At 45.9% G+C, this 26,234-nt stretch overlaps 1 protein-coding gene across 2 annotated transcripts in view; it reads left to right on the forward strand.

Moving 5' to 3' along the window:
- Positions 1–26,234, forward strand: part of SPATA6 (spermatogenesis associated 6) — a 79,325-nt gene that overhangs the window by 9,589 nt on the left and 43,502 nt on the right. For both annotated transcript variants that reach the window (XM_040408021.1, XM_040408022.1), the window contains 4 exons: positions 7,902–7,964; positions 9,904–10,113; positions 11,233–11,305; positions 17,511–17,551. In XM_040408021.1, coding sequence (XP_040263955.1) covers positions 7,953–7,964; positions 9,904–10,113; positions 11,233–11,305; positions 17,511–17,551 — 336 coding nt within the window. In that variant the 5' untranslated portion in view covers positions 7,902–7,952. The remainder of the gene's footprint in view (positions 1–7,901; positions 7,965–9,903; positions 10,114–11,232; positions 11,306–17,510; positions 17,552–26,234) is intronic.

The raw sequence follows: 26,234 nt of genomic DNA on the forward strand, positions 1-26,234 counted from the left end.
CATCTCCACTGGGTTCTGTACCTGCCGTATGCATTAGCCTTCTCCATCACCGTGTTTCCTGTTGCATTCCCCCTTTCACAAGTTATCGCTACAGGGGAATACCTAAGCATCTTGGGTTGCTGCAGTTCAACTAGGCCATGGCTCTAGATGCCTTAGCTTCTTTCACACTGGGGCGTGGCAACAGTCGATATCACGGGTGCCGGTGCTCTACATCTAGTGGCGTATGAGTGCCGCCAGTGGATACTGTAGCTGTTTCCACATTGTATCCTTCTTATCGTTCGGTGCTGGTTTAGAGCATGGTTGTGACATCCTCTGTCCTCCCAGAGGGGTTGCCTGCAACACTTGTGTCCTAGAGACCACCCATCTCCATGGGCCCCCTCGTTTCCAGTCGGTCATGATATTGTTCTCATCAATACGCCATTGCGCATATGATGGGGAGTACGTTCCAGCGAGTTGAGTGTTCACTGACTCTGTAATCCCCCCTCAGCTGGGGGTTCTACCCTGACTTTAGCTTGCTGTTGCTCCTGTTCAGAGCCCTTCCAAGGTACAGGGTTGATGCTGGCTCTACTTAAATGGGGCAGTATGGTGCCATGGCTTAGCGATACTGTTGTGGCTTCCTTTGCTTGGCTTCCTCCTCAGGCGGAGTTTTTGGCACAGCCACTATATCCCTGGTTGCATCTGCATTTGCATGGGGTATTCTTTTTGTGGACTTCTATTTCCAGCGTTCCGGACCCGGCTGGTGGGCTGTGGCGCACTCCACATCTCTCCTTCTACAGGTGAATTCTTCCCATTGGTGGGTGTGCTACCTTTATCTACATTACCTCTCAAGACATGACTAATGTCTCTGGTCACGTCAGCCCTCTGGTGATCTTCCTTTCCACCGGCCATTCCGGGGGTAGACTACGAGACTCCCCGCGCCACACACAGCGGGGTTGCTGTCACGTCTTGCCACGCTTATAGACGTTCCATTCATGGAACGGAACACCCTTCTATTCTTCTTCCTCCTCGAACAGAACGGTTACCGGCCTCCCCTTTCTTTATTCCTGGACTGCGGAAGGTGTTCGAGGCGGCCTGTCTGCGTTGGAGTCGCCCGGACGTGGACTTGAGGGCCTCGAGACTCACTCAGAAGCTTCCACCTTTCTCTCCCGAGCAGGAGATCAGGAAGCTTGCGGAGTGGATGCCCTGATATCCCCTTGGCAGGGGTTCTCCCTGCTTTACGTTTTTCCCCCCTTCCCCCTCCTACCCAAAGTTCTACGGAAAAACAGGATGCCGCGAAGAGGTTTTTCGGCGGATGTCATCCGCATGCCTACATCGTTCAGGATCTCTTAGGGGACCTGGAGGTCCTTCCAGGTTTTCTGTGAAAGCCGAAATTTTCCGCCACTTCGTTTTTTCTCTCTCCACGGTCCTGTTCCTCTCTACAATCAGGGTTGGACCTTGGTCTGGTCCTTAGCTCTTACAAGGGTCAGGTGTCGGCACTTCTATCCTTTCCAGCGCCCTCTGGCCCCCTGGGGCTTTCTAAGGGCTTTTCTTTAGGGAGTGGCACATACGGTTCTTCCGTATCGTCCTCCTTACCGCGTTGGGATCTTAATTTAGTCCTCTCAGCCCTCCAGGCTTTCCCTTGGAGCCCTTGCGGGAGATTTCTCTCAGACTCCTGTCCTGGAAAGTAGTTTTTCTGGTCGCTTTCACTTCCATCAGACGGGTGTCTGAGTTGGCGGCGCTCTCTTGCAGAGAATCCTTCCTGGTTATTCATAGGGACAAGGTGGTTCCCCAGCCTGTCCCTTCTTTTTTTCCCGAAGGTGGACTCTGACTTCCATATTAACGAGGAAATTGCAGGGCTCCAGATGGCGACCAAAACGGTCGCCAATGCGCCTTAAAATTTGCAGATGGCGACAAGACTTTTTAGTCTTGTCGCCATTTGCGACTGGGCTGCCGCGATCCTGCGCAGCCTAAGTTCTCTTCAGTAGCACAGTGGAGATGGAAGGAGTCCCTCCCTCTCCACTGTGATGCGGCCGCCACTACCACCAATGGGGATATAGCAGGGAGGAGCTGTCGCCACTGCGCCGCCAATGAATGTAAAACATAAGTATAGGCAGCGGTATCACAGACCCGGCACCCGGCCTCCATAACAGGGCATGCGATCCGCAGCAATTAACCCCTCAGGTGCCACAGATCGCATGCCCTGTTATTGAGGCCGGGTCTGTTATAACGCTGCAGACAATTGTATAAATGAGTTCAGGAGGACCTTTCATGGGTCCAAAGAATATGAACTTAGTAGCAGGCTGCATAGAGCGGTGCCCAGGGATCTAAGTGCACTTACTATTATTCCTGGGCGCCGCTCCGTTCACCCGCTGTGGCCCCCGGTATTTTCAGCATTCAGAGCAAGGAGGAGGAGACGCCAGTGTCTCTCCTTCTTCCTGACAGCAGCGCTGTCCAATCACAGCGCAGAGCTCAGAGCCAGGGAGAAAAAAAACCTCCCTGGCTCTGCGCTGTGATTGGAGAGCGCTGCTGTCATGGAGACTGAGAGACACTGGCGTCTCCTCCTCCTTGCTCTGAATGCTGAAAATACCGGGGGCCACAGCGGGTGAACGGAGCGGCGCCCAGGAATAATAGTAAGTGCAGTTAGACCCCTGGGCGCCGCTCTATGCAGCCTGCTACTAAGTTCATATTCTTTGGACCCACCAAAGGTCCTCTTTAATTACATTCATTATCACTTGCCACAAGTCCCCCCCCCCATTGTTATATGGTGGCCACAGGGTCCCATCCCCTTCATTGGTGGCAGTGGCAGATTACACTGCTGGGGCTCAGATCGTTACCATGGCAGCCAGGACGCTACTGAAGCCCTGGCTGCCATGTTCAGCTCCCTGCTGCCCTGTGCACAGAGCAGCAGGGAGATGTGTGAGATCATATTCACCCTGCTAGAGCTCTATCAGGGTGAAAAGCACAAGGGATGAAAGATCCCAGGTTCTGGCCCCTAAGGGAAGAAATGGTTATTAAATAAAAAGTAAAAAAAAAAACAAAATACTAAAAGTTTAAATGGCCCCCTTCCCAGTTTTACATATAAAATGTACAAACAATAAAGAATAAACATATTACATATCGCCACGTCCCAGAAAAAAAAAAAAACTCTAAACCACGCAATTCGCCATTTTTAGTCACTTTGTCCCCCAGAAGATGTCCCTGGATGTGAGAGGCATGTGGTGCTGTTTTCTCCTATATGTAGTGCTGGCTCACTACTGTCACCTGCGTCTCATCTTCTCAAAGTCCTTTTTTTTTAAAATGATATGCATTTTAAATTTGGCGACTAAAAAATGTAATTTGGCTCCTAAATTTTTTAGTTTAGGAGCCAATGGCTCCTGGTCATTTTTATTTTTTTTGTCTGGAGCACTGAATTGCCTTCCCTCACTGTGTCCTTCTCCTTCACACCCTACGGGAGAGGAGTTACACCATTTGGATGCTGTCAGAGCTCTGAGGATCTATTTAGCAGCCTCCGGTCCCTTCCGCCGTATGGGCCCCTTTTTGTCATTCTGAAGGGATTGGCGGCTTCCAAGGTGGCGGTCGCCACTAGATCCGGTCTGCAATTGCTGAAGCATACCGCGCCCAAAGCAGAGTTCCGCCCTCAGGTGTCACGGCTCACTCCACAGAGCGGTGGGCGCTTCTTGGGCTCGGAGGAATCGCACTTCGGCTGCACAGTCGTGTAAGGCGGCTACTGGTCCTCCTTACACACATTCACAAACGTTTAAGGCCTCTTTCACACGGGCGTTGCGGGAAAATGTGCGGGTGCGTTGCGGGAACACCCGCGATTTTTCCGCGCGAGTGCAAAACATTGTAATGCGTTTTGCACTCGCGTGAGAAAAATCGCGCATGTTTGGTACCCAAACCCGAACTTCTTCACAGAAGTTCGGGCTTGGGATCGGTGTTCTGTAGATTGTATCATTTCCCCTTATAACATGGTTATAAGGGAAAATAATAGCATTCTGAATACAGAATGCATAGTAAAACAGCGCTGGAGGGGTTAAAAAAAATAAATCAAATTTAACTCACCTTAGTCCACTTGATCGCGGCCCGGCATCTCCTTCTGTCTCCTTTGTTGAATAGGACCTGTGGTGAGCATTAATTCCAGGAACAGGACCTTTGATGACGTCACTCCAGTCATCACATGGTACGTCACATGATCTTTTACCATGGTGAATCACCATGGTAAAAGATCATGTGACGTACCATGTGATGACTGGAGTGACGTCATCAAAGGTCCTGTTCCTGGAATTAATGCTCACCACAGGTCCTATTCAACAAAGGAGACAGAAGAGATGCCGGCTACGCGATCAAGTGGCCTAAGGTGAGTTAAATTTTTTTTTTTTTTTTTTTTTTTAACCCCTCCAGCGCTGTTTTACTATGCATTCTGTATTCAGAATGCTATTATTTTCCCTTATAACCATGTTATAAGGGAAAATAATAATGATCGGGTCTCCATCCCGATCGTCTCCTAGCAACCGTGCGTGAAAATCGCACCACATCCGCACTTGCTTGCGATTTTCACGCAACCCCATTCACTTCTATGGGGCCTGCGTTGCGTGAAAAACGCAGAATATAAAGCATGCTGCGATTTTCACGCAACGCACAAGTGATGCGTGAAAATCGCCGCTCATGTGAACAGCCCCATAGAAATGAATGGGTCAGTATTCAGTGCGGGTGCAATGCGTTCACCTCACGCATCGCATCCGCGCGGAATACTCGCCCCTGTGTGAAAGGGGCCTTACAGGTGCATACTTTTGCATCGGCAGACGCGGCCTTAGGCCACATGGTCTTGCAGGTGGTAGTTTCTTAGATGCCTGCAGGGACGATTGCTTCCATGGGTCTGTGGTTTTTCCCTCCCTGTGGACTGCTTTGGAACGTCCCACGGTCTCTGTGTCCCCCAATGAATATGAGCGAGAAAAGGAGATTTAGGAGAATAGGGCATGTTCTATTTTTTTGCGGAACGGAAGTGCGGATCCGGAAGGGCGGATGGCACATTCCGGCCCCATTTAAAAATGAATTGGTCCGCACCTGTTCCGCAAAATTGCGGAACGGATGCGGACGTGTGAATGGACCCTTACACTACTGGATCACTTATAGTCGATCACTGATTGTCGCTGCAGCATCCTGGGATAACGTGTTTTTTTTTTTTTATATATTTTTTTTTTCTTTATTTCTTTCAGTGAAAGGGTTGGTGGAGGGGTTAGAAATGGATTGTAAAAAGCGGATAACCCCTTTCCCTGTAAAGGGCAGATTACATCATTGATTTAAAAAAAAAAAGTCCGTTTTGGGAGTCTGTTCTACCACAAATTTGTCGCCTGTACGCCAATGGCAGGGAAGAGGTCACCGCCGTAGATTTTGTTCTTCAAACTGGCCGCCGTGGAAGCGAATTGCTCGTCATTGTAAGATCAGCGGCAGACATAATTTGTCCTAAGCAGGAAAGTCCTTGAAAAGATTTTTGAAATGCATCCCATAGCTTCGAGTACTCATTAATACAATTTCCACTGAATAAAATGGCACTTCACTTAAGTGCTGTTATATATATGTCATTATCAGTAAATGCAAGATTTATGACTCGCCTGCCTATTACTGGATTATATGGGAAGTTTTCCTGTGAATGCTCTGACATGGCGGACGGCGGTTTTGATGGAACGCTTCCCCCCCGTATATTAATATTAATATCCCTTTATTTGTCTTTAATATTTCAATGATAAAGCAGATAGGCACAAAGGCTGCAATTTGTCATCACAAGGCGAATTGTTGCCCGACAGCCATTCAGCATATTTGTAGTTGTTGGAAAGATCCAGATCCAGGTTAGAAGCTGTATACTGCACTGGCGTGCCCGGGAAAAATCTATAATCGTCACCTTTGGGACATGGTTACCTGCTAGGTATTCTTTGTAGTCTTACCTGCTCCATTACAGGGGTTGTCTGACTTCAACAAATGGCATTTATCATGTAGAGAAAGTTAATACCAGGCACTTACTAATGTACTGTGATTGTCTATATTGCTTCCTTTGCTGGTTTGATTCATTTTTTCCATCACATTATACACAACTCTGTTCCAGGTGTTACGACCACCTTGCAATTCAGCAGCAGTGGTCGTGCGCTTGCCTAAGCGCATTCCCACAACCCCAACCACCAGAGAGGCCTGCACTTTTCCCTATATGTGCGAGCACGACCACTGCTGCTGGATTGCAGGGTGGTCCTAGCCCCTGGAAACGAGTAGTGTATAATGTGATGAGGCCATGCTGCTCCAAAAGTGGGCACGTCCCTTCTTGTCTACTGGCAGTTCGGCGCCATTCGGTGGGGCTGAAGTGGGAACAGGTCCACTGCATTTGAAGTGAAAATAGCAGCGGTTCCTGGTGCGGATAAGGGTGCATTCACACGACCGTATAAATGGATCCACATCCCTTCCGCAATTTTGCGGAACGGGTGCGCACCCATTCATTTCAATGGTGCCGCAAAAGATTGTGGACACCACACAGTGTGCTGTCCGCATCCGTTGTTCCGTTCCGAGTTCCCTCAAAAATAATGGAGCATGTCCTATTCTTGTCCACAGTTGCGGACAAGAATAGGCATTCTCTATATAGCGCCGGCCATGTGTGGTCCGTGGAATGCACACGGCCGGTATCCGTGTTTTGCAGATCCGCAATTTGCGGACCGCAAAACATTTACGGTCGTGTGAATAATGCACCCTAAGCAGCATATTTTGCAGAGGCAGAATCCGCCATGTGGACATACCCTTAGTGCACAACCGTGATCAGTGAATGCAGCTTTGTCTATTGGTATCTGAGGCTCTAGCTTCTGCTGCATCCCTCTTTCATGCTTTACACTGCAACTCTGCTTCTTCAGAATGGCTGAAGCCCAAAGTAATGTCAATGTCTGGAGAAACTGTAAGGGCTCATTCAACCCTGAATTTTGCTGAACGGATGCGGACCCGTTCATTTCAACAACCACAAAAATGCTGACTACACACTGTGCGCTGTCCAGATCTGTACTTCCGTTCTGCAAAAAAAGATAGAACATGCCCTATTTGCGGACAAGCATAGGTATTTCTGTCTTGGGGCTGCCCAGAAATGCGGACTGCGCGCAGCCGCAAAACGGATACGGTTGTCTCAATGAGCCCGAAAATAGAAGAAATTTGGCAGCGAGGGATCTTGATTCAGTCTCCGGAATGGGGAATGGGGCACTGGAGCCAAGTAAGGGTATGTTCACACGTAGCGATTAAACCTGACGTGCATTTTACCTGCAGTAGAAATTCAGAACGGGCTAGGCTGGGGCCCCTTAATGACCTCCATAAAAAGGCATACCGCTGGTCACTAAGGGGTTAAAGGATCGTTGTCATTCAAATCAAATTTTTATATTTGCTACAAAATTGAGACCTTATTCTGCGTATTTTGAAAATCAAATTAATAATTTATTTATTTTTTTCATCAAGGAGATTTTTACAGGATTCCTCCTTGTATTGGTTTTTCTTCGTTAAGACGTGATCTCATCCCTTTTATGGTGTCAAATGTCAAAAGTTTTTATTTTTTAATTTTTCTTCATGTGTGTTTTTTTTATTTATTTTTTTATTCCTGTTAAGCTTTGCTACTTAGAATCGTCAGACCTGACAAAACGCTTGTCGCAATAGAAGTCGGATCCTAATTGTTGTACAAAGCAATGTAATCATTTGTAATTGAATCGTCAGAAATGCAAATGTTATCTGCTTGACATTTTCTACCAGTCCCGCGTCTTTCTTAATTATCTTTATTAAAGTCTGGAAGCTTTACAAAGGGAAAGCTTTACAATTAAACCCCAGTTTGTTACACGGCATGACATTTACCTGTAATCGCCTTTTCTCCTAGACCTTGATGTTTAATTATTGTTTTTTTGTGCCCCCTCTAGGGATTTGTCGGATAACGCGTGTTTGAACGGTGACCCAGCTACGGGCGGAGAATGCAGAAACAGGTTAGAGAGGGCTCCGCTGCTACTTCTTGTTTGTCTAATGACAGAAGGCATTATGTAAAGAGAGGCCAAGTGAACCGTTTTTGTGTTACGGAGGAGATGGACTGGAATATTATTATTTTTTTTTGTATTTTTTTTTTTTTTTTTAATTCTTATTATATTTTGTATTTCCGCCAAAAGGTTTACTGCCCCAGATCTCTGCGCACTAAAGAAAGTAGTTGGCTCAATTAGACTTTAATTAACAGTAAGTGGTTTTATTGTAGAATAAATAGTTACAAGAATTCGGTGCACTACTGTGGTGGATGCAAACAGTAACATCTGACTAAACCCTCACACTGATGTTAAAAATGAGACTTTAGCCAGTATATCCTTATATTTAGGCCCGTGCACCACGCCAAGGTTTCTCAAGTGGCACGGGACCTAACGCTAAACCTACCTGTACCGTATGGGTAGTGCCAGGAGGCAGTGGGCAAATTACAGCAGCGTAAGGTCCGACTCACAGCAAGCAGCTCCCAGTTCCCTCCAGTGTGACTAACCACACATACAATGGGAGGAGGCTTAGAGTCCCACCCATGGCTGGCTGATATGTTGCAGGCCTCACAGGTGCACCTAAATGCTGCCCGTATATTTATATGTGGAGGTGTATAAACTCCAATGCAAATGCGCCTTGATTACCATCCACAGGCAGCATTAGGTGCACCTGTGAGGCCTGCAACATATCAGCCAGCCATGGGTGGGACTCTAAGCCTCCTCCCATTGTATGTGTGGTTAGTCACACTGGAGGGAGCTGCTTGCTGTGAGTCGGACCTTACGCTGTTGTAATTTTCCCACTGCCTCCTGGCACTAACCATACAGTACAGGTAGGTTTAGCATTAGGTCCTGTGCCACTTGAGAAACCTTGGCGTGGTGTGCGGGCTCAGGTATGTCCTTAATATAAGGATATACTGGCTAAAGTCTCATTTTTAACATCAGTGTGAGGGTTTAGTCAGATGTTACTGTGTGCACCTATTCTTGTAACTATTTATTCCATATATCATTCCACGTCCACGCATTTTACCATCTGGTGTAGGAGGTCTCTGTGGCACCTGTGGTCTGCTGCGGGCATCCTCACTGTATGCATTTTTGGCTGGGGATCGCCCTTAGCAACAGACCACAAGCGCAGTATCTGCTCGCCCCCGAGCATCAATGCACAACTGCATTTGGGGTTGAGCATTTCCTGCCTTTTGAGACACCACGTATTTTTGTCATTTTAAATCGTGCGTTTTATTGTAGAGACACTGAAACAGTGGCGATGCTTGATGTAATCGGTCAGGTGTATGCGCCCAGAAAAGTTCCCCTTTCTTGTATGTATTGTCTATAGCAGGGATGCATCTGTTCTGAAACTACAACTCCCAAATCCTCCAGCCGAATAGGTATGCATGCTGGGAGTTGTAGTTTCACAGCAGCTGGAGTGCTTAAGGTTGCTGATCCCTGGTCTATAGTGTCTACGCTTCCCCAGTTTAAGACTAGACTGTTTTTCCCCTTTAATGACCAGACATGGTTCAATTTTTTTTGTACTTGAAAGCTGTAGCCTTATTTCTTGTTCAGTTAGGGTCCATTCACACGTCCGTGGAATGGGTCCGCATCCGTTCCGCAATATCCGGATCGGGTGCGGACCCATTCATTCTCAATGGGGCAGGAATGGATGCGGAGAGCACACTATGTGCTCTCCGCATTTCCGGAGCGCGGCCCCGATCTTCCGATCCGTAGCTCCGGAAAAAAATAGAACATGTCCTATTCTTGTCCACAATTGCGGACAAGAATAAGCAGTTCTATGGGGGTGCCGGCCGGGTGTATTGCGGATCGGCAATACACTACAAACGTGTGAATAGACCCTTAGGGTCTGTTGACCTCACGTTTGCAGAGTCTGTCCATCGCTGACACGCAGTTCTGTTTTCTGCAGCTTTCTACGCCTAAGAGTAGCTCATCCAGAACCTCCAGGAGATACGAACAGCCAACCATTGCCTCCAAATCTCGCTCCCCATCCCCATATACCAACAGACGCATGTGCGAGCTCTCCGAGGACTCCAGGCAGAGGCTCGCCCATTTGAATCTGGGACCCTATGAATTCAAGAAGGAGACTTGCAGCAAGCCGCCATTTGTAGTCAGACATGTAAGTCCGTGTAGAAAATGGTGCTTTATTTTTAGTTTACACTGCCTCAAGCTGACGAGCCCAGATCTAACGCTTTTATGTTACATTATATATTTCTATACTATCTCAGGGATCGGCACTTTTGGCACTCCAGAACAGATGAGCAAGTGTGCGTGCTGGGAGTTGTAGTTTCACAGCAGCCGGAGAGCCAGCTGACCCCCCTGTGTTAGGTTATACATATAGATGCCATACAGATATCTACTAGTGTTGAGCGAATCGAAGTCCACAAAGTGGGCTTCGATCCGAATTTCAGGATAAAGCAGCCAAATTGAATTTTGGAATTCTTCACTCGTCTCTAATATCTACCATTGGTGTCCAGTAATTTCCATTTCTATGAAAAGGAATCTTGGGATTTAAAGGGATATAACTTAAATGACTCCCCCCTATCCATTGGGTAGGGTATGACTAATTGATTGGTGAGGGCCTGACCACAGGAACACCAACCAATCCAGAGAACGGAATCCCCTGCGCTCGACAGTCCCATTGAGCAATGTTTCCCAACCAGTGTGCCTCCAGCTGTTGCAAAACTACAACTCCCAGCATGCCCGGACAGCCTTTGGCTGTCGGAGCATGCTGGGAGGTGTAGTTTTGCAACAGCTGGAGGCACACTGGTTGGGAATCACTGCCATAGAGGATGAATGGAGCAGCATGGTCCATCAGGCCAAGTGTACAGGACCAGTGGAGAGGGGATAACTAGGAAGTTACCGAAATTCCCCTTTAAATGGCTAGTGCCACCTCATAAAGTAATCGCCTATAACTAGGATATGCCTTTCTTGTATGATCGGTGATGGTCTGACCCCCACCAGTCCTGAGAATCACTGTGCTGATTCAGTGCTTGGTCCCCCTTCAGCTTTTCTTGGCACACTGGCCCCGGCCGACTACTTTGCAGGACACTTCCAGCTCTACTCCATTCACATGCGTTGGAACCCCCACCAAACCTAAAGTCATGGCATGTCCTAGCTGTATGCTATAATGATATTAGATGTAAATGCTCCTTTAGGCGCAGCCCCGTGTGGGTTTCCTGCCATAGCTGCCCTCATGGCCATTACTTTTATTTTTTAAGACCCTTCTTATTTGCAGGTAGAAACCAGCTCTTCCCCTGACACGACTGCGCTCTCATGTTCTGCAGATGAATCTTCAAGGCTGCACACTGGTAAGTAACGGCATCTTGCGCGCTCACGGAAAAAGTATATTTTTGTATTAAAAGGAATATCCGCATTAAGGCTCATTCCCGTAGCTGCAATTCTACTCTGTATATCTGCATTTTTTAATTTAAAAAAACAAAATTGCATCAGGAAAACCTACCTCAAATGAGCCAACTAGGTTTTTGGAAAAATAAAAAATTAAATCGGGAAAATAGATAAAAAAATAAATAAAAAAAATGAATAACTTCAGTCATTGATGTATTCACTCTTGAAATGTCTTCTGCCAAAGTCACAACAGTTTGGTCAATTTGAACGGTGAATGTTCTTGGATCTGGGATGTCCAGTACCTGACAGGTGCTGAATTAAAGGCGCATACCCATCGTGTAGGATCGGTCGATATGCCATCACTTCGTGATCATTGGGGATCAACACACGACCTTGAGGATTAGTGGGGATCCCCGAGGTCGTACACTTACAATCATAAAGGGATGGCCTATCCTAGGGATATGCATTCACTCTACAAGATTGGAGAACCCCTTCAAAAAACCTAGATTATCGGATGTGACTATTTTATTTTTTTGCCCTTTCCACTTCTCCCTAGGATCCTTCTCGGTTCCATTTTTTTGAGAACAGATAAAAATTAAAATAAAAATGCAGTTATAATTGGGAATAAATTCTAAACGTAACGCTCGATCGCTTCATTGATATAAATGGGTACTTTTAGATTTACATTAAAGGGAACCTGTCATGTTGAATATTGTGTCTGAGCTGAAGGCAGGAGGAGCTGAGCAGATTGATATATAGTTTTATGGGAAAAGATTCAGCAGAACTTGTAATTTATACATTTAGGGTCCATTCACACGTCCGTTGTTTCTTTCCTGATCTGTTCCGTTTTTTGCTGAACAGATCTGGACCAGATCTGGACCCATTCATTTTCAATGGGTCCTGAAAAAAAATCAGACATTGAGCTGTCCGTTTTTTTTCAGGACCCATTGAAAATGAATGGGTCCAGATCTGTTCAGCAAAAAACGGAACAGATCAGGAAAGAAACAACGGACGTGTGAATAAGGCCTTAAGTTCCTGCTCGTTCAGGGCTTTGAAGTCCAGGAGGCGGAGCTATCAGTGATTGACAGCCTTCCCTCTATGACTGTGTATACAGAGACAGCTGTCAATCACTGATAGCTCCGCCTCCTGGACTTCAAAACCCAGAATGAGCAGGAATGTAATTGAATAAAATACAAGTTCTACTAAATCTTTTCCGACAAAACTATATATGAATCTGCTCCGCTCCTCCTGCTCTATAACATGGTGCCTTCAGCTCAGACATAATGCTCAACGTGACAGGTTCCATTTTAAAGGGGTAGTACACTTGTTAAGTTATCCCCTATCTACAAACCAAATGGAACCTGTAGATCTGACTTGGCCGTGCACCCTTATACGACTTTACGGCGGTGTACAGACAGTAACCCGCAATATTTGGAAGATTATTTCATATTAGTGTGTCGCTGTATGCCCGGCAGACTATGCAGCCCTCTCACTGTGTGGTCTCCAGGCACGTGCCCATCAGAAAACGCCTATGTGTCATCCAGGTGCGTCCTTTCCCCCCCCCCCCCCCCTCGGTCACAGATTTGATGCAGTTCCACATGAATCTATGTGATTTTCGTTTCGTCAGGAGCTGGCAAATGAGGAAAGTGGGTGTTGGAAATCAGGATCGCCTACAGCACTGAGCGGCGAAGCTGAAAACGAGCAGAAAGGCGAAGCGTCGCACCATTTTGCCCCCACGCCTTTTCACACTGCTTGTTAGAACGGCATAGGGGCAGATTTAATCATTCTTCCTGTAGTATCGACCTGACGGTCAGAAGATATGCCAAATGCGTCGCATTGCTGCACGCTGTGCAATGGATTTGTTGCATCTCAAAAGAATCCCTGACGAAGGAATACTCGTATTCCGAAACGCGTCGGATCAATTTTGACCCTCACAATGTGACGTCACATAGGAACACTTCTAGTAACCATCCGTAAGTTTCCCCCCCGCGCGTGCGCTAGCTGCCGGCCGGAGCTGCGCAATCGCAGAGGGTTGATTAGTAAATCTGGTGCAATTTACCAAGTCCCGCTCCCTGTGTGTCAGTGTAGCTCACAGCGTGGGCCTTCAGAGCAGTAATTCTACCCCCAGAGAGTTAGGAATAGGCGAAGAGTTATTAAAACTAACCATGATCCCCCGATATTCAGTAAGATTGTAGCAGAACTTAAAATGTGGAAAAACCTACCCTTATCATTCTTGGGCCGCTGTCACCTTTATTATAAAAATGATGAGTTTTAGCAAATTATTATATCCAATGCAAACCCTACCAATCCTAATTAAACATGCAGATATACAGAACCTCAGCAGAGAGTTTAGAAAGTTCATATGGCAAGGGAAAAAAAGTCGAGGATATCATTTAAAAAGTTAACTAGGACAAGAAGTGACGGGGGTGTGGGCATGCAAGACATTAGGGAATACAATTTAGTGGGATTAATGAGGCACAGTATAGACTGGCTAAAGGACACATCGCACTATTCAGTACTATCCATTGAGGCAGAAATGGTCAAACCCTGGAGCTTAAATGCCATATTACACACGAAATACTCAGAAATACCAAGAGCGGTCAAACTAAGTGTGTTGCTGAGAGATTCCATTGCTGCATGGAAAGCGGTTAGACAATTATTCCACCTACCGGTAGTTTTATCCAAATACATGAAAATTTGGACTCGCCTAGAATTTAGGGCATTCTCAATAAACAAGCAATTTTATTAAATAGAGGACTATAGGGATAAGGGAAGTAAAACACCTATGGCACAAGGTAGAAAACAGATATATGAATTTTGAAGAGATCCAGACTAGGATCGACCGATTATCGGTTTTACCGATATTATCGGCCGATATTGAGGATTTTGACAGTTATTGGTATCTGCATCTATTTTGCCGATATACCGATAATGTATTGGGGACACAGAACGCACTGCTCTCAGCGCTCTCCGTGTTCCCTCCGCAGCACAGGGGAGAAGGAAGCAGTGTCTCCTCCCCCTGTGCTGCCGCCAATGAAGAGACAGATGGGAAGAGGAGGGGAGGGGAGGGGCTGTGGCCACTGCGCCACCAATGAGGTTAACTTATTCATTCAAATTGAACAGGAGGCGGGAGCTGGCTGCAGAATCACATAGCCGGCTCCCGACCTCTATGAGCGGTAGCTGCAATCCGCGGTAGTTAACCCCTCAGGTGCCGCGGATCGCAGCTACCGCTCATAGAGGACGGGAGCCGGCTATGTGATTCTGCAGCCAGCTCCCGCATCCTGTATATGAATAAATGAGAGATTTATGTTCATTGGTGGCGCAGTGCGCCCCCCCCCCCCCCCCCACATTAAAAACATTGGTGGCACAGTGCGCCCCCCCCCACCCAAGTCCCCCCAGTTTTAATCATTGGTGGCAGTGGCCACAGGGTCCCCTCTCCCCTCCTCCTCCGATCGGAGCCCCGGCAGTGTAAGCCTGGGGCTTCAATCTGTTACCATGGCAGCCAGGACGCTACTGAAGCCCTGGCTGCCATGGTAAGCTCCATGCTGCTGTGTGAGATCCTATTCACCCTGATAGAGATCTATCAGGGTGAATAGGACAAGGGTTCTAGTCTCTAAGGGGGCTAAAAGTTAGTAAAAAAAAAAAACACACCAAAATATTAAGTATAAATAAAAAAGAAAGATTTACAAAAAAAAACAACTACACATTAACAATTAAAATATTCATTTTCAGCAGATTTCTGTAGGAATAAAAAAAAAATATGAAATTTCACAGAATATCGGTATAAATTATCGTCTATCGGCCTGAAAGTTCACAAATTATCGGTATCTGCCCTAAAAAATCAATATCGGTCGATCCCTAATCCAGACACTATATAATATTCCAAGCTCTCATTTTTTAGCTTATCACCAATTGCTAACTTTCTTGAAATCCAGGGTACAAGATATTTCAAAGGAAAAGAAAACCAACCCTTTTGATACCTTAGTAGGAACAAATACCTCGATATCTTCCCTAGCTCAAGTATATGGGGTGATGAATGAGATAACATCCCGGAGGGGAGATGCGCCACTGTTCCAGGGGTGGGCTTGCGAATTTCCAGAGATGGATCTTCCCGGAGACCTAGTGGAAGGACTGGGAAAGGTATGCAAATGGATAGGTAACGAAATATGAAGAGAGACTCAGTATAAAATAATGCACAAAGCAATATATGGTTTCCATGCCCCTAGAGATCCAATGAAAATAACCGCGGGCAGAATCGCACACTGTCCAAAATGTCCGTTAACAAATACGGATGTTCTGCATGGTTTGTGGTCTTGCCCGAGGGTGGAGGAGATCTGGGAGAGTTTCGCGCATGAAATCAAACACAAAATTGAGGTGGCACTCCCTTTAGAACCAACATTAATTTTATTCCACAAGCAAACGGAAACAAAAATGTAACGAAAAATGTAATGAGCTAATGTAACACACTTTTGGAAAAACCGAAATAAAAACAATTGGTTTAAAAAAAAAAAAATAAATAACCATGAAACTGCCCTTATTGCCCAGAGCAACCAATCACAGTGCACCAGCCGCTTGGGGAACATGTCATCGCTGAGGCCAGTCATTGGCAGCAGTGGCTTACGTGACCCCCATCCATGCTGGAAGTTTACAGGCAGGGATCCAAGCGCAGTTAAGGCGGGTTGGAACCACATAGCCAAAACCGAGCATCGGGAGCAGATAAGTATGTTACAGGTCGATTTGGGCAGGACAGGGTTATTTATAACACATTTAGAAGCTGGACAACCCCCTTTTAAAGGGGTTATGCCATGATTGATGTAAAAAGTGAAAAAAAAGGAAAAAATATCATAGAGTACATGACAATACCTAACAAAGCTAGAACCAGCCCTGTATCTCACATTGGTCCAGAGATCTCCTCATTCATTGCTCCAATTGTTCTGCTAGAATCATTTCAGGCTGTAGATCAGGGAGCGTGTCCCTTCTGCTACAGCTCTTTCCCTGTAACTGCCACAGCTTCCAACAGAATATAGGGCTGAAGATTTTAACTGAGCGTGTGTGGCCAACAGCAGGTGGCGCTATACAGATACATTTTATTGAATAGCTCAGCGGCTCTACAATTATAATTTTTTTTTAATTCCATACAGTTACAAAAGTATTCAGATCCAGGACCTGGTTTGAAAAGTGTAGAATATTTTTAGTGACACAACCCCATAGAGGGATTTTCCAATTTAGGGCCACTATAGGTTTCAGTCTCCTAAATGTAAACAAGGATGCTGCTATTCACTGACAGCATGCAAAGTTCCTGAAAAAGGTTTAGGATAAAATGTCAAACCTATTAGAAAGTTACAGAACTTTAAATTATACAGTGATTCAATTTTATTTATAGAAAACCTGAAAAATCTTATTGGAGGGCACAACCCCCCCCCCTCCCCTCTCCCTAAAGGGGGTGTCCCATGAAAAATATTTTACTGTTTTCAAACCAGCTCCTGGATCTGAATACTTTTGTAATTGCATGTAATTAAAAATATATTATAGCTACTAAGTAATTCAATGAAATGTATCTGTATAGCGCCACCTGCTGCTGTTTTTTTTTTTTTTTTTCTCATTTCTTTAACCTGCTTACTGAGAAGGTCGCACATGCTCAGTTTTATCCTTCAACCGCCTCCTGAGCTGTGATAGGGCGAGCATGGACACGCCCCCTGAGCTGCACTTGAAAAGACACGCCCCATGAGAGACACTCCCCCTGAGCTGTCAGCTTGATATAAATCTAGCAGAGCAATGAATGGGGAGATCTCTGGATCCATGCGAGGTCCAGGGCTGGTTCTAGCTTTGTTAGAAAGAGATTATTATGTACTATATGATGTCTGATTTTCATATTTGACATTAATCATGGGATATCCCCTTTAAATATAAAATAATAAACATGGTTTGATCAGGACGTGCAGTAGCCTACAATGGAACATCTTATTTGCAGGAAGCCGCTCACAGCTAGCCTGGGCTACAACCCCCTGAACCTGCTGTACATGAATATATTGCTTGTGACGGACGCCATTTTTACGTTGTAGTTCCTCTGTACGTTGCTGTGAGCATGCTCCGTATTATGCTATCTGTACATGTCATTCCTTTATTGAATGTAAAGAACAATGACCAAAAGTGCCTTTCATTTTGCAGATACCTCTATATTGGACAGCTTGAGACCCCGGGGTAGCAGGGTAAGCATTCAGTGTGTAATATCAGCGCCCTGTACGTTTTATTGAATCCAACGACTTCTGCACACTGTGGATTGATAGTCCTGCCCTGAGGTTTTGTTGCTGAGCAACAACAATAATAATAATTGATGAATGTATTTAATGAGAAATTTTACATATGTCACAACGCCTCGTGTGATGACATCCAGATCATTCAGCACTCAGGACTGAAGAGGGGTCTGGATTATTAGATTCCCCCCCCCCATTTAATTGGATGCATTATTACCGTTATCTGAAGTGAGAAAAAAGCGTCTCCGCTCTTAGCGGCCGGCTGTGTCTGATATTGCAGCTCAGCCCGGTGTGCTTAAAGAGACTGTCCCATCAAGACCAAATGGATCAAACGGCGTGGGTCCCCACTGGAGTGGCTTCCAGTCATGAGATCGAGGATCGCCCAACCTCCCCCCCCCCCCCCCCCCCCCATGTTTCACACACTCATGTATTCCGCTCCATTCAGCTCTGTGGACTTGCTCAAAAGAACTGACCGCTTGTACTTGGCTACGTCCTGCAGTCCCATAGTGTCTGCCACTCCTTTCCATTGGAGGGAGCGCCAATGGTCGGTCTTCTGCCGATCATACACGTGCTTAACCTGGCGCTCCGTCGGTTAATTAGTTATCCTCTATCTAGTGGACAGGGAATGCCACTTTATTTTTTTTGGTGGATTTTGCTGCAGATTTTATCCAATGATCCACAATAAAAACACAAACCCTAAGTATAAAGCAAAAAAAAACAAAAAAAACACTTCTTGGAGTAAGGCCTCACGCACACGACCGTTTTTGTGGTCCGCATCCAAGCCACATTTTTTGCGGCTCGGGTGCGGACCCATTCACTTCAATAGGGCCGCAAAAGATGCGGACAGCACTCCGTGTGCCGTCCGCATCCTTTGCTCCGTTCCGTGGCCCCACAAAAAAAATAATATAGCATGTCCTATTCTTGTCCGTTTTGCGGACAAGAATAGGCATTTCTACAGTGGTCCTTCCGTTCCGCAAATTGCGGAAGGCACACGGGCGCCCTTCCGTTTTTTGCGGATCCGCGGTTTGCGGACTGCAAAAAAACGGCACGGTCGTGTGCATGAGGCCTAAAAGGCACTATACTCGCCTCCTCTGGTGCTTCTGTTGCTCCCATTCCAGTCTCTGTACAACCCAGCCTCCTGCAATGATGTTTGGTCGCCTATTACCGCTACACTCTGCTGTTTTCTGCAAATGAAATCCAGAAGCAAATCTGCTCCATAATCCACATGAGTTGCTGGGGATTTTCCACTGCAGATTTCCCTGTGGATTCTTGCGGAGTTGCTGTAGAATTTTCCTCTGCAGTTCCTCTACACGTGGACGTACCCTGATAGAGAGGGTATGCTGTAACATGGCCCCTAACCCGTCACCTTTCACATTCTCTTTATGGGTCATTTGTAACTTCCTCGCTGTTGGTGTCACTTTGCCTTTCCCTGCACTGATTAGCACAAAGAGTTTAGGACGTTGCCAGTCTGGCCGACATGCATTATTTCTCCGAAAAGCTCATTCTATTCTCTACTTGCTTCATCCATTATTTTGTAAAGTACCTTGTTATTGATTTTTGACTGATCTCATACTTCATTGTGATTTCGGTTTAGTAGAGAGACTCTTGTGCACACTGCAGATATTTCTAACCTTCGATCTTTGGCGTCCAGTCGAAATTGCCAAAGAATGTCAAATGCAAGATTTACGATGTGCATTTATTACACTTCTGAAATGCTACAAACCGAACATCATAAATCTGGAAAAAAAAAACATAACAACTTGGAGCGATGTGGACGCTGGACAAGAGTTATGTCTTCAAATACTGATCTGTAGTTTAACATTTTGATTATTTTTATTTATTTTTTATTTTTGCTTTTAAAGTGGTTTTCCAGTAAAATGATTTCTGAACAAGTTCCTGCAGCATGACCCCTGAAACAAAAGATTCATACTTGCTCTGCTTCACTTTGCTCTGGAGGACCATGCTGCCCCTGCTCTCCCCGTCCTCTGTTCCCAACACTGTTTACATCCATTTGGCTATGGACATGGTCCCATGCACAGCTCCAGCCATTGACTGGCTTCAACAGGCATGTGACCACAAGCAGCATGTCGCGGCTGAAGCCAGTCATTGGCTGGAAAGGTGACCAGAGGAGCATGTCCATAGCCATCCGGATGTAATCAGGGCCGGGACTGGAAGATGAAAAGAGCGAAGGCAACACGGAAAACCAGAGCGGAGTTGGTAAGTATCTTCTGTTTCAGTGGCCATGCTGCAGAAACTTGCTCATCAGCTCCCCCATGCCATCAGTCCTCCTTGCCATCAGCTCCACCATGCCATCAGTCCTCCTTGCCATCAGCTCCACCATGCCATCAGTCCTCCTTGCCATCAGCTCCACCATGCCATCAGTCCTCCTTGCCATCAGCTCCACCATGCCATCAGTCCTCCTTGCCATCAGCTCCACCATGCCATCAGTCCTCCTTGCCATCAGCTCCACCATGCCATCAGTCCTCCTTGCCATCAGCTCCCCCATGCCATCAGTCCTCGTTGCCATCAGCTCCCCCATGCCATCAGTCCTCCTTGCCATCAGCTCCCCCATGCCATCCATGCCCTCAGCACCCCCATGCCATCCGTCCTCCATGCCCTCAGCACCCCCAGTACCATCAGTTACTCCCCCAAAACCACCATCTCCCCCTCCTAACCATCAATCCCCAGTGCCATTAAAATCAAATACTTCCCTTTCCTGACACTCCAGCCCCTTCTTCACGCACTTCACTGTCCTCCTGAGGTCACACAGCGTCAGGTCATAGTGCGCTCATACGTGCACTACATCCTGATGATGTGTGTACGTCAGGATACGGTGTCGGCGGGTGACCACGGAGTGGTGAGTAATGGCAAGCGCTTCACTCGTGCTCCGTGGTCACATGGTACAAACTAATCCTCGATGCCAAAAATTTGCCTCGGATTTTTTTTTTGTGTCGAGTTACTCGATTGACACTCAACAAATGGTAGGGGATCGTTTGCTAATGTGTCAATGCATGGTGTCGGGTGGCTGCAGACTGACCTATAGGGGATCCCTCGGCCTGTCTACTCTGTTATAACGTCCATGAAGGCCATTTTGACAGATTTAATGTTGGTATGATTCCTCCTCTAGCAGAAGGGATTGATGGCTACTGCTAGAACTTCACCTGTCACCCAAGAGATGGGGGAACTCGCATATAATTTGCAAAGGAGGGGCTTGTAGCCTAAAGGAAATGGGGAACATTTGTGGATTTATTGTGGTCGGAGGGGCATTGTGGCCTGTTTTTGGGGACTCGGCAGGGCTTGCTGTGTATGGGGGCACGTGATGAGTGGCTTTGAATTGGAGGTTGCATTGTGTCTGGCTTCTTATTGGAAGGCACAGTCAATAACGCAGTTGTGGATAGGATAGCACATGGAATTGCTATAGGAAGACGTACTAAGAGAAAACGGTCTGTGTTGGTTACAGCAGATGTGGACAGCGCTAGTGCATGATCTGCAGTCTTCATATCGAACAAGACTACGCAATCAGCCCATGGTCTAGACTGCTTGCATCACTATACTAGATTGACACGTGCAGCTCGTAGCAGGTATACGTTGTTCCTCAGAGACAAATTTTTTTTATTTTTTTTAGCATGTTATTTTTTTTTCTCGGTTTTCCAAGTGATTTCCATCTTTGTGTCTAAGTGGCGTCAGGAGTCTTACAGGCCAGGCACGCTCCTTTGGAATTCTGGGTAGATGGGATGCAAATGAGCTCTTAGCAAGATCTGCCTCTAATGCCACCAGATGTAAGGTAGCTATCCTACAAGTCTTATAGGAGACTTATAGGATAGACTTGTAGGATAGCTACCTTACATCTGGTGGCATTAGAGGCAGAGCTTGCTAGGAGCTCATTTGCATACCTTCTTCCCAGAATTCCAGAGGAGCGTTGCTTGGCCTTTTAAGACACCTCTCTCGCCGTTTAGGCGCTCTCTCTATAAGGAAATATAGTATACCCCGAATCCTGACCTAGGCCTCTCACCCAGTTAAGCCAGTTCTCTCTGCTCTGCACTGATGAGTGGCAATCACCACAAAACCGCTGTATGCAGATGAGATGCTGGCTTAGTTATTATCCGAGTCATGTTTAAAAGGTCGACCATTGACTTATAGGATAGCTATCTTATATCTGGTAGCATTAAAGACAGAGCTTGTTAAGAGCTCATTTGCATACCCTCTTTCCAGAATTGCAGAGGAGCGGTGCCCGACCTATTAGACTCTGCTGTTTAGGTGCTCTCCATAAAGAGATATAGTATCCCCCGAATCCTGACATAGGCCTCTCACCCAGTTAAACCAGTACTCTGGCACTAGAGGCAGAGCTTGCTAAGAGCTAATTTGTATACCGTCTATCTGTTGCACAACGGTCGTTGGTAAGAGGGTATCACGTAGTGCGCTGCGTCTCTTGCCTCCCTGTTGATGCACATTTTAAGAAAAACATAAACAAACAAGCAGTTGCCTCCCTTGTTATCCTCAACCCAGCACTGGGGTGCAATGGCCATTTTGTTCCTTTCCTTCAAAGAGAGGAAGTGTTGGCGGTGTGTATTAATATGCGCAACCCACACTTGCCTTGATTATGAGTGTCACCCGCTGGCGGTGCCTTGCGTTGCTAAGCAGCAGCCTCCATATATACAGCAGCCAGAAAGTGATTCATTATGGATGAATAATTCCAGCTCTAGTTTCCATTTAAGCTAAATATATACAATAATATAATATTTTGTTTAGCTGAAAAATACGTGACGCAATATATCACGATATGAAACCATTATGGATCAAGCTAAAATTTCGCTGTAATAATATAAAGCAGTATTCCCACCTTGGTTGTTTTTGATATGTAAACTGGATGGGCCAAAAAAGTCTGATAGAAGGTGGTTTGACCTCTGGGACCTTCACCTATCTGGAGAGCGAGGGTCCCCCCCCCTCCCCCAAACCTACCTAGTGAGGCGGCTGCTGTATCCGGATGGAAAATGAATGGAGTGGTGGACACGGATGTAAGCAACTCTTCATTCACTTGAGTGGGACTTGTGGAAACACCCAAGCAGCGATAATTGGTTGTTTGTGTAGCTACCATAGAAGTGAGTGATGAGAGGCAGGCATGTGTGCATCCACTTTTCCATTAATTCCTTGCCTGGATCTGGTGGCACCGCTCTGTTGTGGTTTGGAGACCCCGATCTCCGCATTGGTGTTGGTTTCAGTGATAAAACCTGGTTGTTATAATATAAAGGGGTATTCTCACCTTAGATATTTATGGCATATCCACTGGATATTTGGAAAGCAAAGGTTCCCCTGAGCCACCTGCTAAAGCTGGACACCTACTTCTCCATCCATTCATTCTCTACCAGTGTGCAGTGTCCTGCATCTATCAGACACGTATGGCACAGCCATACATATCCAAGGTGGGAGTACCCATTTAGGCCTCATGCACACGACCGTTGTTGTGTTCCGTTCCGCAAAATGGGGTTCCGTTGTTCCGTGATCCGTTTTAGTTTCCGTGTGTCTTCCTTTATTTTTGGAGGATCACCAGACATGAAGGAAAGTTAAAAAAAAAAAATCTAAGACCGGTTTGCCATGCAAATGATAGGAAAACAACAAACGCGGATGACAATCTTGTGTGCCTCCGTGTTTTTTAGCGGTCCCATTGACTTGAATGGGTCCGCGAACCGTTTTCCGCGAAAATAATAGGACAGGTTATATTTTTTTGACGGACTGGAACCGCGTAACACGGACGCGGATGACAAACGGTGCATCAGCCGAGTTTTCAACAGACCCATTGAAAGTCACGAAAAACGGCACAACGGACACGGAATAAAACAACTGTCGTGTGCATGAGGCCTTAAACAGAGATTGCCTATTACTTGAAGGGGACTTAGCTGTACCTATGTGAACTATGAGATTCTGCAAAGTCTGTTCCAGAAAACTCCTTTAGAAAAAAATCGATTTTGGAATAGTGTTCCGAAAAACCTCAGTCTCGTACTAATCGATGCATCCCTCTCAGCTGATTGGACAAGATCTAGGCTTTATCACTGATACATGTGGTAGATATTTTTTCCAGCGAATAAATTCATGTAATCCTAATAAAGTCCTGTGATTACAGCAGCCTCTGCACTTTTTTTTCAGGCAGTCTCTGCTGTGTAAAAGGCATGCACTAACAGGGGAGAGGGGTGGAAAAGGAGTAGGAAGTTTTAATGTGAGAGCAAGGTGGGTCCTGTAGCCTAAGGGAATCCAAGTAGTACCTTGCATCAGCGCAATATTCAGAGATCAGTGCAATAATTAATACCCAAGAGTTAATGTTACATAGTAAGGTTAAAAAAAAAGACCTAATTCCATCAAGTTCAACCAAAGGATGGGTGAGGATGATAATAAAGGGAAGGGGTGAGAACCAGAGTTTACTGGAAGTCTGCTTTAAAAGTGCATCCTGGGTAAAAAAAAATAATAATAAAAAAGTGATTTGCACTTGACTGAATTTCAGCTCAGGAAACATTCTTGATAATTTGAGTAGCATTTTAATTACTGCGGCTAAAATGAAATGTATAAACTGCTCAGATAATTTTTTCTTTCACAGTCTATTTGTTTTCAGATGAATAATACTAGCCATAGTTATCAAAATGCTGAGCATGACAATGACTGGCGGATGTAAGTGTTTTCCGATGTGAAGAGTTGTTACATGAGTGCTTTTAAGTATCGTCCTATTATATTATTGTTATTTATATAAATCCGCATGGGAATATAGCTTGGAGTACTCCTCTCCCTGTCGCAGGCTTCCAATAAACGTTCACCGAGAGAAAGTAAGTAGAAGGCCTCATGAACAGACCATATTGTGGTCCGCAAACCACAGATCCACCAAATATGGACACCTTCCGTGTGCAATCCGCATTTTTCTCTCTTACTAGAAATGACTATTCTTGTCTGCAATACTGAAAAGGACAGGTTAGGCTACTTTCACACTGGCGTTTCTGGGTCCGCTTATGAGATCCGTTTCAGGGCTCTCCCAAGCGGCCCAAAACGGATCAGTTCAGCCCCAATGCATTCTGAATGTATAAGGATCCGTTCAGAATGCATTAGTTTGGCTCCGTTCTGCCTCTATTGCGCTCTGGAGGCGGACGCCAAAACGCTGCTTGCCTGGCGATGCGGAGCCAAACGGATCCGTCCTGACTTACAATGTCAATGGGGACGGATCCGTTTTCACTGACACAATATGGTGCAATTGTAAACGGATCCTCCCCCATTGACTTTCAATGTAAGTCAGGACGGATCAGTTTGACTTAGACTTCGATTTTTTTTTTTTTTTTTTTTTTTTACAGAGTAATGCAAACTGATCCGTTCTGAACGGATACCAGCATTTGCATTATAGGTGCGGATCCGTCTGTGCAGACACCAGACGGATCCGCACCTAAACGCAGGTGTGAAAGTAGCCTTATATAATTTGCAGAACAGACGTGTCACTTTTTATTTTTTATTTATTTATTTTTTTTATTTTGCAATGAACGTGTTCGTGTGCAATCCACAAAAAATGTGCATTGGATACACGTGCAAAACATGGTCGTGTGCATGAGGCGGAACACAGGATGGATGCACTACAGTCTCTTTCCCCAGCCTTTGTGTGATATACTATTTGCAGAAATACATATTTTTATTTATTTTTTGGTGTAAGGATTAAAAGGGTTTTCTGAGATTTTTTTTAAATGATGACCTATTCTCTGGATAGGTCATCAGTATCTGGTCAGTGGGGGTCCGACACCCGGGACCCTCGCCGATCAGCTATTTGAAAAGGCAGCGGTGCTCCTGTGAGTGCCGTGGCCTTCTCTCACTAGGCCAGTGACGACCCGTTCATCGGTCACGTGACCTACGAGCAGCTCAGCCCTATTCAATTGAATGGAACTGAGCTGCAATACCGAGCACAACCGCTATACAATGTACGGCGCGGTGCTTGCTAAGCTGAGAGAAGGCCGCAGTGCTCACGGGAGTGCCAGCGGATCAGTGGGGGTCTGACATCCCCCGCCTATGTAGTGTTGAACGAACTTGTTTTTTAAGTTCGGCATTTAAAGTTCGAAGAATCGCGTTATGGATTCTAAATTCCGTTATGGTCCGTGGTAGCGGAATCCATAACGCGATTGTTCGATAACCCGAACTTTAGACGCCGAACTTAAAACACAAGATCGCTCAACACTAGTCTTCAGTAAAAAAAAAAAAAAAATATTGGAAAACTCTTTTAATAGGGATAATTTAGAGGGGTATTCTGGTTTTGCAATTTTCAGCATCAATTGACAGGAAACAACCCACATTGTCACTTACTAATAGTAATGCTCCCTTTTCCTGCACTCCATCGAAGTCGCACGTCATTTTCTGATGTGTTGGTTCCCTGTCCTGATGACATCACATCTACATCTGAGGCTTGTAAAACTCTGCCCCGGAGACACAACATCATCATCATCATCATCATCACCTTGGCTCTCAGGATGGTGTTTTACTCATTCTCCTGGACCCTGCCCTGTAGACGTGATGTCAGCGATGAAGCTGTGTCTTAGGCCTCATGCACACGACCGTTGTTTTGGTCTGCATCTGAGCCGCAGTATTTGTGGCTTGGATGCGGACCCATTCACTTCAATGGGGCCGC

Source organism: Bufo bufo, chromosome 9 (genome assembly GCF_905171765.1).
Source record: "Bufo bufo chromosome 9, aBufBuf1.1, whole genome shotgun sequence".
Taxonomy (NCBI): domain Eukaryota; kingdom Metazoa; phylum Chordata; class Amphibia; order Anura; family Bufonidae; genus Bufo; species Bufo bufo.